This window comes from Mytilus edulis, chromosome 10, assembly GCF_963676685.1.
Source record: "Mytilus edulis chromosome 10, xbMytEdul2.2, whole genome shotgun sequence".
NCBI classification, from domain to species: Eukaryota; Metazoa; Mollusca; class Bivalvia; order Mytilida; family Mytilidae; genus Mytilus; species Mytilus edulis.
Genome location: NC_092353.1, coordinates 26,492,753 through 26,505,756, shown reverse-complemented (window position 1 = coordinate 26,505,756; position 13,004 = coordinate 26,492,753). Strand labels below are relative to the sequence as shown.

The window sequence follows — 13,004 nt, the reverse complement described above, 5'->3', positions numbered from 1 at the left end:
GCAGATCTGAAAATTCCTAAGAATTAAAAATCTTATTCATATTTTAATTTTATTTTAAGGATACAGAGAATGATATAAGAACACACAAAATGGACTACAATAAAACAGTGAGGTTGGGGAAGACAGTTATATCAGAACTTAAAGTTGGTAAGTGGTTACTAATGACAATGATGCTGGCAATAAGAACTCCATATTAACTGTATATTGCAATAGACCACTTTCGACACCGGAAAAAACTCTTCAATTATATGCGCCTTTATGACGTCATTTACCAGATAGAGGGGGTCACCTGTATCCCTGCACTATTTACGTTCATCAAGCTTCTTAGTGATGGTCATTGTGCAGGAGAAACTAGAAATAATAGTTGTTCTGTAGGTACTTAATGACAATTCACTAATGACAGCAATGCTGATTGTCAATTTTGAGAATTCAATTTGCCGAATAATTAGTATAATATAAAATTATAGTTTTCCAACCACTCGCTCAACATTGGAATGGAAGTGACAACGCCCTAAACGCACAAATGGTGTTCACTAAAACCAGAGTTTTTGACAGAAATGCATGGAACTCGAAAGTTGAATATTGTAGGGATAATATTTTCCAAAAGAGAACTAAGTTGAAAAACTTGTGAGATATGTATAATTTTGATATCAACTATAGATTTTTAATTTCAATAAAAAAAAAGGAACAAGCATTTTTAAACTAGGTAATGAACAATATTTAAAATATTTAACTTGTAAGTATTTATTTTAGCAATACAATTTTTGTCGAGCCTGCAACTTTTGTTGCAGAAAGCTCGACATAGGGATAGTGATCCGGCGGCGGCGGCGGCTACGGCGGCGGCGGCGGCGGCTACGGCGGCGGTGTTAGCTAACTTCTTAAAAGCTTTATATTTTAGAAGGTGGAAGACCTGGATGCTTCATACTTTGTATATAGATACCTCATGTTACAAAGTTTCCGTCAGTCACATGTCCAATGTCCTTGACCTCATTTTCATGGTTCAGTGACCACTTGAAAAAAAAGTTCAGATTTTTTGTAATGTTGAATTCTCTCTTATTATAAGTAATAGGATAACTATATTTGATATGTGCGTACCTTGAAAGGTCCTCATGTCTGTCAGACAGTTTTCACTTGACCTCGACCTCATTTCATGGATCAGTGAACAAGGTTAAGTTTTGGTGGTCAAGTCCATATCTCAGATACTACAAACAATAGGGCTAGTATATTCGGTGTATGGAAGGACTGTAAGGTGTACATGTCCAACTGGCAGGTGTCATCTGACCTTGACCTCATTTTCATGGTTCAGTGGTTATAGTTAAATTTTTGTGTTTTGGTCTGTTTTTCTCATACTATATGCAATAGGTCTACTATATTTGTTGTATGGAATGATTGTAAGGTGTACCTATCTAGCGGGCAGATGTCATGTGACCTTGACCTCATTTTCATGGTTCAGTGGTCAAAGTTAAGTTTTTGAGTTTTGGTCTTTTTATCTAATACTATATGCCATAGGTCATCTATATTTGGTGTATGGAAATATTTTATGATCTTTATGTCAGTCGCGCAGGTTTTATTTGACTGTGACCTCATTTTCACGGTTCATTGCACAGTGTTAAGTTTCTGTGTTTTGGTCTATTTTTCTTAAACTATAAGTAATAGGTCAACTATATATGTTGTATAGAAGCATTGTTAGCTGTACATGTCTGCCTGGCATGGTTCATCTGACGTTGACTTCATTTTCAAGGATCATTGGTCTTTGTTTAGTTATCTTGGTTAATGTTAAGTTTATGTGACAGTTGTATTAAAGCTTAGCTTTATACTTAGGACTATCAACATAATATCAATGATTAGTATAGAAGGCGAGACATTTCAGCGTGTGCACTCTTGTATGCAATAGGTCTACTGTATTTGTTGTATGGAATGATTGTAAGGTGTACATGTCTAGCGGGCAGATGTCATGTGACCTTGACCTCATTTTCATGGTTCAGTGGTTATAGTTAAATTTTTTTGTTTTGGTCTGTTTTTTTTCATACTATATGCAATAGGTCTACTATATTTGTTGTATGGAATGATTGTAAGGTGTACATGTCTAGCGGGCAGATGTCATGTGACCTTGACCTCATTTTCATGGTTCAGTGGTCAAAGTTAAGTTTTTGAGTTTTGGTCTATTTATCTAATACTATATGCCATAGGTCAACTATATTTGGTGTATGGAAATATTTTATGATCTTTATGTCAGTAGCGCAGGTTTCTTTTGACCATGACCTCATTTTCACGGTTCATTGCACAGTGTTAATTTTTTGTGTTTTGTTATATTTTTCTTAAACTATAAGTAATAGGTCAACTATATATATTGTATAGAAGCATTGTTAGCTGTACATGTCTGCCTGGCATGGTTCATCTGACCTTGACCTCATTTTCATGGTTCATTGGTCTTTGTTTAGTTATCTTGGTTAATGTTAAGTTTATGAGACAGTTGTAATAAAGCTTTATACTTAGGGCTATCAACATAATATCAATGATTAGTAAAGAAGGCGAGACATTTCAGCGTGTGCACTCTTGTTTAAACATTTGGATATATTTTTCAGCTGGGGAGTCCTATGCAAATTTTACGAAGGTGATCACAGATCTGGAGAATAGATGGGAACGTTTACATCACCTGCTATCTGATACACAGAACAAAGTGGATTTAAATATAGAAACAAAGAAACTTTATAATGAGTTGAATACCCTGAAAGAATTAATTCAGAGTTATGAAAAGTGGGCAAATACAGTGGAATCTGTGGCAGAGGAAGCTGTAGAAATATCCAAACAGATAGATCAATGCAGAGTAAGTTATTTTACTGTAATGGTAATTGTTTTTGACGTTAGTTCCTTTACCTAACATGAAAATTAGTACATAAAAAAATTATAAGTGGTGGCATTTTATTATAAAAAAAACACATTTTACTAACCATGTGAATGGATTGCCTTCAAAATTGATAATTTTACAATTAATTGTATACTTTAATTACTACTCAAAATTTTGAACTAGTTAGAATTTTTGGTTGTTTTCTAAACTTTTTTTTTTCAATTTTCGGAAATGTAGATACTGATTATAGTTAGACTGAAATAATAAAATCATCAAAATTTACTTTATATTTGTTAATAAAAACAATGATCTTGCTGTGTTGCACTAAAATTTTGGAGTAATTACCTCCCTTTATTGTTACTTTAACATTTAAGAGCCAAGTCTCATCATCTTGTATTAAACTGAAAATACTCAAAATTATTATGTTAAAAGAATGTTATGCTATGTAATATAAAATAAGAAGATGTTATAATAAGGATAATGTGAGTTTATATTGGATATATTCTGTATTTTAGGTAAAATTAAAAGCTATGAAATCCAATGAAGATCGAGTTGAAAGAATTAACAGCCAGGCAGCAAAACTGGTCAAAAGATCGCCATCGTCTGATAAAATAAGATCAGAAATAAAAACCTTTACAGAAAGATGGGAGACAACTTTCGACAAAATAAGTAAGTCTTGATTTTGGTGTGTTTGCATGATTTCACAGCTTGCACAATTTTGGATTACATCCCAGCCCTCATATTTTATTATTTTTCATCATTCATATGTCATCTTGACTTATATATTTTTTAAATCCTGTAAAATTAGCTTACATAAAGCTTGAAACCTGAACTACTTTTTCTTTAGGTATTACCTCTAAACTCTGCCCATTGATTGTCAATCTTTTTATTTCAGATTATGTACTATTTTTGTTTAAATGATTGATTTTATTGTCGAGCCTTCGACTTTAGTCGAAAAAGCGAGACTAAGCGATCCTTCATTCCGTCGTCGGCGGCGGCGTCCACAAATATTCACTCTGTGGTTAAAGTTTTTGAAATTTTAATAACTTTCTTAAACTATACTGAATTTCTACCAAACTTAGACAGAAGCTTGTTTATGATCATAAGAAAGTATCCAGAAGTAAATTTTGTAAAAATAAAATTCCATTTTTTCCGTATTTTACTTATAAATGGACTTAGTTTTTCTGCGAGGAAACATTACATTCACTCTGTGGTTAAAGTTTTTAAAATTTTAATAACTTTAATAAACTATCCTTGATTTGTACCAAACTTGGACAGAAGCTTGTTTATGATCATAAGATATTATTCAGAAGTAAATTTTGTAAAAAAAAAATTCACTTTTTCCGTATTTTACTTATAAATGGACTTAGTTTTTCTTCCAGTTAACATTACATACAGTCTGCAGTTAAAGTTTATAAAACATTTATTAGATTCATAAACTATCCTGGATTTTTTACCAAACTTGGAAACTTCTTTCAATCAAAAGACAGTATCGAGAGGGAAATTTTTATTGATGTTTTTCCTCATTTTTGTTAAGTCTGCGATTAACAGCAAAAGTAGGCGAGACACTGGGTTCCGTGGAACCCTTACGAATTTTTTTGAAATAATTTGCTTTGTAAGTGTAGGTATTCTCACATGAGAAATCAAACATTGAACTTCTTGTAATTCTCTTAATGAAAAATCTTGCTTTGAATTCTCTAATCTCGCAAAAATATATCTCTGTCTTCAAGATACTTTTACATATTAGTTATTATTGTGGGGTAAAAACTAGACTGTTCGGCTACTGTTCTTTCTTTTTCAACTACAAGCGTTTTTTTAGTGTTTTGTGAAAGGTGAAAGGTGATTTTACAGTTTATTTGAGAGAGTTTATACAAAACGAGGAAGGCCAGTGGCTGAAAGACTTGAAACATGATTTTTATACTATAAAACATAATCCCTTTGGGAATTTTACACAAGAATAGATTATATATAGTTTTAATTATAGCTTCTTATAAAAATTGATGAAAATTGATGACTACCCCTATTCATCTGTATTAGAAACATGTATAATTTTGAAAACAATATTTAAATCGTAATTTTTTTTTAGATCACAATATTTTCCTAATAGAGATATTTGAAAGGAACCTCTTATATAAGGAACATCTAGTGTACCTTTTATGTCTCCCTTGCAGTAATACTATGACATAAGCCAACCTGTTGGAATGCAAGCAATGAATGTATTTGCCAATGACGTTATTGTCCTATTATCACCCAGTCGGTGACCAGTTCACCTGATTTATAGATGGGCTAAATTCTACAAATATCTCATCTGTTTTCATTACATATGTCTGCCAATTACTGATATTGGATGATCTATAGTTTTAATGCCAAAAAATCTCAATCTTATATACAAAGGTGTTTTCATGGTGTTTGACCTAGTTGTAGTTCTTTGTATGATAATATAGTTGAGTTAGGGACACATGTTGATTTTTAAGAAGGAATTAATCATGAGAAAGGTTAGTTTAACTTTTCCACTGGACACATTGCAGAATATTAATGAAAAAGCCATTTAAAGACCTGAAATAATAGTAGATCTTTTTATTTAACCTAATACATGTATGAATTTTATAGTTAGGTTAAAAAATGTGAAAACTCAACCTAAAGGGAAAAGATTTTACTTAGTTCAGCCCATTATTGGGAACGAGTAATTAAAACATTAGTTTGTTAAACATTTTATTTCTACTGGAAGGGTGACAACTCTTTACTCTTTTGTAATTGTGGCCTAACTAAATTTGTTGCTTACATACATAGGGAAAAAAAGTCCTTTCACATATGTTTATGTTTTCTTATGTTTAATTATTTAAAATTATCGGTAGGTATTGTAAGTTTTCTCGTTTGAATTGTTTTACATTGTCTTATCAGGGCCTTTTATAGCTGACTATGCGGTATGGGCGTTGCTCATTGTTGAAGGCCGTACGGTGACCTATACTTGTTAATGTCTGTGTCATTTTGGTCTTTTGTGGATAGTTGTCTCATTGGCAATCATACCACATCTTCTTTTTTATATTGTAATTAAAAAATCTCCTTGCAAGAATAAATATGATTTTAGTGAGAGAAATTACTGCTGTATCTCGTATGAAAGATATAGGCTCCATATCATTGGTGTGAAACATTTCATTTTTACTCATAGTTATCTGAGTTAATACCTGTTTGATTTTTGCTTTTACAGCTTGTTGTGAAAGTGAGTAAATTCACTCCGTGTTGTGACTCACTGTATTGCATGTGAGCATGTAAACTTAGTGTATATATATGTATTTGTTGTTTTAATGTACAGATTGTGAACGTAATCAATATATACTTTATGTATGTATATATATCAATGGAGTGAGACATAGTATATAAAATTTATTAACAGTTCATAGGCTCTCAAAGAAAAAGGATAAACATTTTATCATAATAACAACTTTTACAACATACCAACAGGGGCAGTTCCATTCTTTTTTAAAACCATATGTCCCCAATTCAAGAGCATTGATCTTCCAACCCCCAGAGCCTTTGAGACAACTCTCAACCAGAGACAAAATGATGTAAAAGTCAGCAATCTGTACCATATTGTTTTATAATGTAAAGAAGCTGAGTTTTCAGCACATCTGGGAAAAGGCTAGCAGCATGATATTTTAATATTAATGTCACTGACTGACATTTTTGAGATATTATGGATGAACTCTAACCTTTGTGATTGTCATAAAGACCTTATAGTTTCATATCATGTAAAACTTATGTGTTGTCTGTAAGCTGCATGTGAATGTATCTATGTATTTCTGAGTTCATAACTGACAGCATTCTTGTTAAAAATAGTTAATATAAAATAATGGTTTGATTTACATTTTATATTCAATAAAAGACTTATGTCCACTGATTTTTATTGGCCTTGTGAAATATTTGAACTCAGCCATAAATTGCGGGAATATTTGATATATAATGTTCTGGCTAACACAATCCATTGCCATGCCCTCTGATACCTGGGTAATTTCAAAAACACTTTGACAGCATTTCTTTACCCAATTTCTGCAAAGCAACCCAAGAAAATCTTATGTAGATCAGATTACAATCATCTATCAGTAATAGAATTTGTGACTTGGAACAATATTTTGCAACAACTTCAACAGGAAGGTCTTTATTTTCAGAGCTGAGGAATAAAGCATGTATCTAATCAGTACATGTGCACTTTATACATAGGAGTCTCTTGAATTCATATATTGCTCACTTCATTACAAGTCTTTGATAGGAAGGTTGTTGCTCTTTATGAAATATCTGTTTACTTTATTTTTTATAAATATAAACTACAATCATTAAATAAAATCATTTACAAAATTATTACCATCTGTTGAAGATGGCGTTTAGAACATTTATAGAATAATTGCTACCGATCTCTTTTATGTTTATCTAACAGATATCTACTATAATATTTTTGTTTTGATAATAGAACTTGTTATTTTGTTGGTGATATTTTTGTTACTTGATAAAAGTACTGGGGTCTTACATAATTTTTTGACGAAGTTGTGTAATTGGTATCATATTTGTTGGGAGAGAAGGTGTAACCTCACTGTGCTCCATTAATAAAACTGCCATATTAATAATAATGCTTGACAGAGATCGTCTTTACCATATATACTTCAATGGAAGGAATGATTGTTTTTTGTAACCAAGAATTTTCATTACTTTCCACATGTTGAAGACAGTTTTTTCACATATGATGACTTACAGTCCCTCGTCTTTTTGCTGACTATAGTAGAAAAGTATTATTTATCCGTCTATACGCTCCTCAATTAGCCCAATTATCACATATCAGGTTAAAGTTTTGATTAAAGACAGGTTAAAGTTTTGGTTAAAGGCAGGTTAAACTTTTGGTTTAAAGAGCTTTAAAAAAATAAGTTAAGGATAGTTTGTAGTCAAATCAGTAAGGAACTTACTGCAAACTCCTTTATTTTTGTGGGTATCAATTTTCATGGATTAAGGAAACTTGCACTTTCGCGGATGTTTGATTTTGTAGTTTCTGGGTAACCACTAAATTCACAAAAATTGGTATCCTCTGAAAAATAAGGAATTCACAGTAGTACACATGCTCATTTTGAAGTGAACTGTTTGATATAAATGCTTAATTAGAGTTTTGACCAAGATTTCACACTTCACCAAACACAAAAAAACCTGACAGGTTAAAGTCATTGCTTTAAAAATCTATCAACTTGAAAGTTAGAACATATGTTCGTTTTTTAGTGAACTAAACTTGATTAATATGTATGCCAACATAGGGTTTGGCAAAAATTTCATGCTTCACTGAATATGGAAATGTGAAAGTGTTGGAGCATGGCACAGTGTCTTTTGGTCATTTGAGTTGTCATGAAGTTAAGGATTAGGGTTCATGGTGATTAAGTTTTCGCACTGTAGAAAAATAGCTGCACCTGAGGAAGGCAAAGCCAATGTTGCTTGTTCCATGATTTTTGTCGAGCCTGCCACTTTTGTCGCAGAAAGCTCGACATAAGGATAGTGATCCGGCAGGGGCGGCATAAGCTTAGTCTTTAACTTCTTAAAAAGCATTATATTTAAGAAGGTGGAAGACCTGGATGCTTTATTCTTTGTATATAGATGCCTCATGTTACAAAGTTTCCGTCAGTCACATGTTCAATGTCCTTGACCTCATTGTCATGGTTCAGTGACTACTTGAAAAAAAAAAAAATTTTAATGTTATATTCTCTCTTATTATAAGTAATAGGATAACTATATTTGGTATGTGCGTTCCCTTGCAAGGTCCTCATGCCCGTCAGACAGTTTTCACTTGACCTCGACCTCATTTCATGGATCAGTGAACAATGTTAAGTTTTGGTGGTCAAGTCCATATCTCAGTTACTATAAGCAATAGGTCTAGTATATTCAGTGTATGGAAGGACTGTAAGGTGTACATCTCCAACTGGCAGGTGTCATCTGACCTTGACCTCATTTTCATGGTTCAGTGGTCAAAGTTAACATTTTGAGTTTAGGTCTTTTTTTCTAATAATATATGCAATAGGTCAACTATATATGGTGTATGGAAGTGTTTTATTATCTTTATGTCAGTCATGTAGGTTTTATTGAATCTTGACCTCATTTTCATGGTTCATTGTTCCATGTTAAAAGTGTTTGTGTTTTGGTCTGTTTTTCTTAAACTATAAGCAATAGGTCAACTATTTGTTGTATGGAAGAATTGTTAGCTGTACATGCCTGCCTGGCATAGTTCATTTGACGTTGACCTCATTAACATGTTTCATTGGTCAATGTTTAGTTTTCTTGGTTTATGTTAAGTTTCTGTGACAGTTGTAATAAAGCTTTATATTCAGGAATCAATGATTAGTAAAGAAGGCAAGACATTTCAGCATGTGCACTCTTGTTAAAACTGGACCATTGACCTCTCTTAATTATCGCAGATATCTTACTTGATTTGAATCAGAGTGGGCCAATTTCAAAAAGCTCACATCACTCAAAGCTGGGATGGTACACAAAAAATTACAAAACAATTTTGAGTGACTATCAGTAAACACATTTTGCCAAAAATGATCACTTAAACCCTTGCAGCAACAAGCTTTTAAAAAAAAATTACTGTTTCTTGATAGTAAACAAATTCTAGTGCATTAGAATCCATCAACAATTATTGTTTAGTTAGATTTAATTAATAAATTACTCAATATTAAACACCTGAGATGCAATCCTCCTTTTAACCACATGTTGCTTCTGGTTTTCAAGGGTAATGGAAAGATTTCATAGCTGGAAGCCTAACCAATAAGCAGACAGTTTCTGTTTTAGTAAACAATTTGAAATCAGAAAAAGAATGATTCATTATGTAAAAAATAAGATCATAAAACAATTTAATTTCTTTCCTATCTTCTTCAATGTTTTTTCGGTGATTAAAAGCCATTGATTTGTATAGCAAAAAGGTTTTCTGATATATAAACTTCATTCTTTAGCCATGCTTGTTTGATTTTTTGAAATTGAGAAAAGATGTGCAGTAATATATCAATAAGAGGAACTAAATAAGGATCTCAACGGTTTTCTGAAGCAATAAAAAATAGAGATCAATCACTTTATGTAAGTATAATTGGAAATTAAAATAAAAATAACACTCCTAGATCCACCCACAAAAAACTATTTTGTTTTGATAATACAATAAGTAAATTGTAGTATGGACCAGTATTCAAATTGAAATACAACAGGTATGCAAAATTTACTTTTTACAATTTTTTTTGTGTTTTTTTTTTTTTTTTTGTTCAAACTAACTTGTATTTATTTAAAAAAAATATAAAGTAAATGAACTAAAAATTATTCATTGTGTTGAGAGGCTGATTTCTTTCTATATATATATATATATATAATATATATACATGTACTTTGAAAACCTTACAATCTGTATATCATTCTATAACTGGTCTTTTCATCCTCTCCTAGACAGTTTTCCACTTGACAAAAGTACATTTGATAATGCCTTCTTACTCATTGTGACATGGCTGAAAACTTCTCATCAAATATTGTGACGTCAATGATGATGTCTACTCTAGCCTCAATACCGGAATGGGGGGGGGGGGGGGGGGGGGGGTTACTGAATGACTGAACAGGGTAACATAAGCTAAAGGAAGGATGAGAGTAGGGTAATATAAGCTAAAGGAAGGATGATAGCAGGGTAATATAAGCTAAAGGAAGGATGATAGCAGGGTAATATAGGCTAAAGGAAGGATGGTAACAGGGTAATATAAGCTAAAGGAAGGATGATAGCAGGGTAATATAAGCTAAAGGAAGAATGATAGCAGGGTAATATAAGCTAAAGGAAGAATGATAGCAGGGTAATATAAGCTAAAGGAAGGATGATAGCAGGGTAATATAAGCAAAAGGAGGGATTATAGCAGGGTAATATAAGCAAAAGGAAGGATGATAGCAGGGTAATATAAGCAAAAGGAAGGATGATAGCAGGGTAATATAAGCAAAAGGAAGGATGATAGATACCAACTAGGGCTATGTGTACTAATTTGGTGCATATATCATTTATGACTATATATTGGTACATGAATCTGTATACATATATGATATATTTTATATAGGATTTATAAATACACATTAACCTGCATGGTATGATCTGTTATAGATATGACTGATAAAATTAAGGACTTTAAAAAAAACCAAATTAGTGGAGAAATAGAGTGTCATTCTGACAATTATCTTTCCCCTTCATCTTGAACTATCATTTGTATTCCAAATGATGAAAAATCTCAAACTTTCTGTCTCATCTGGATGGCAGGTGATAGTTTTCAGCATTGCATTAAGAGCCGATCTGAAACCATTCCACAGCTATAGTTGGTATCAGTACTTTTGATCTTAATGGTGTGGTAAAGATAGAACAGTGTGAATCAACTTGTTTTCCTATCAATTTTATCTTTGATTCTCTAGTATTTTTAGTCCTATGAACTCTTCACATAAATGATTTATATACAAGCAAAATATTTAGCTTTAAAACAGTTTGTTACCGTCCACAGAATCTTCTCATTTTACACTATTGTATTATTATTACATCATCACCTAAAAGTTGTTTATGACAATAGAGGGGAACAGATGTGCCGAGAGAGATCTTGTGTCACTGAAGGACAGTGTGTGACAGTCAAGGTCATAGTCATGTAAAATTTGACGAATTTTTTCACTATTTTCATAATACAATGTTTTCAGTCTCGAACATGATAAATGTGATTTTATTCCTATAAATTGCTGGATTTTAAGTTTGTTTTAGAATTTTTCTAAAGATCAAATTATGCAGTATATTCCCATAAGACATTCTATTTTTTTGGCGGAGACTGAAGTGAAAGCCCTACAGAAAGTTGATTTTGTATTACAATGGAATTACTTTTTTAGCTCACCTGGCCCGAAGGGCCAAGTGAGCTTTTCTCACCACTTGGCGTCCGTCGTCCGTCGTCGTCGTCCGGCGTCCGTCGTCGTCCGTCGTCGTCGTCGTTAACAATTTACATTTTGAACTTCTTCTAGAGAACCACTGAATGGAATGGAACCAAACATGGCATGAATGTTCCTTATGAGGTGCTGACCAAGTGTTGTTACTTTGTAGCCGATCCATCATCCAAGATGGCCGCCAGCGGGGGACTTAGTTTAACATAGGACGCTATGGGAAATGCATACAAATGACTTCTTTTAGAGAACCACTGAATGGAATGAAACCAAACATGGCATGAATGTTCCTTATGAGGTGCTGACCAAGTGTTGTTACTTTGTTGCCGATCCATCATCCAAGATGGCCACCAGCCGGGGACTTAGTTTAACATAGGACCCTATGGGAAATGCATACAAATGACTTCTTTTAGAGAACCACTGAATGGAATGAAACCAAACATAGCATGAATTATCCCTATGGGGTGCTGACCAAGTGTTGTTACTTTGTAGCCAATCCATCATCCAAGATGGCCCCCAGCGGGGGACTTAGTTTAACATATGACCCTATGGGAAATGCATACAAATGACTTCTTCTAGAGAACCACTAAATGGAATGAAACCAAACATAGCATGAATGTTCCTTATGGAGTGCTGACCAAGTGTTGTTACTTTGTAGCTGATCCATTATCCAAGATGGCCGCCAGCAGGGGACTTAGTTTAACATAGGACCCTATTGGAAATGCATACAAATCACTTCTTCTAGTGAACCACTAAATGGAATGAAACCAAACATGGCATGAATGTTCCTTATGTGGTGCTGACCAAGTGTTGTTACTTTGTAGCCGATCCATCATCCAAGATGGCCGCCAGCGTGGGACTTAGTTTAACATAGGACTCTATGGGAAATGCATACAAATGACTTCTTTTAGAGAACCACTGAATGGAATGAAATCAAACATGGCATGAATGTTCCTAATGTGGTGCTGACCAAGTGTTGTTACTTTGTAGCCGATCCATTATCCAAGATTGCCGCCAGCGGGGGACTTAGTTTAACATAGGACCCTATGGGAAATGCATACAAATGACTTCTTTTAGAGAACCACTGAATGGAATAAAACCAAACATTGCATGGATGTTCCTTATGAGGTGCTGACCAAGTGTTGTTACTTTGTAGCCGATCCATCATCCAAGATGGCCGCCAGCAGGGGACTTAGTTTAACAT

General features: G+C 33.2%; 1 protein-coding gene across 3 annotated transcripts in view; it reads left to right on the top strand.

Moving 5' to 3' along the window:
- Positions 1-13,004, top strand: part of LOC139492092 (dystrophin-like) — a 223,371-nt gene that overhangs the window by 80,652 nt on the left and 129,715 nt on the right. For all 3 annotated transcript variants that reach the window (XM_071280234.1, XM_071280235.1, XM_071280236.1), the window contains 3 exons: positions 60-147; positions 2,586-2,827; positions 3,364-3,517. In XM_071280234.1, the coding sequence (XP_071136335.1) occupies positions 60-147; positions 2,586-2,827; positions 3,364-3,517 (484 nt within the window). The remainder of the gene's footprint in view (positions 1-59; positions 148-2,585; positions 2,828-3,363; positions 3,518-13,004) is intronic.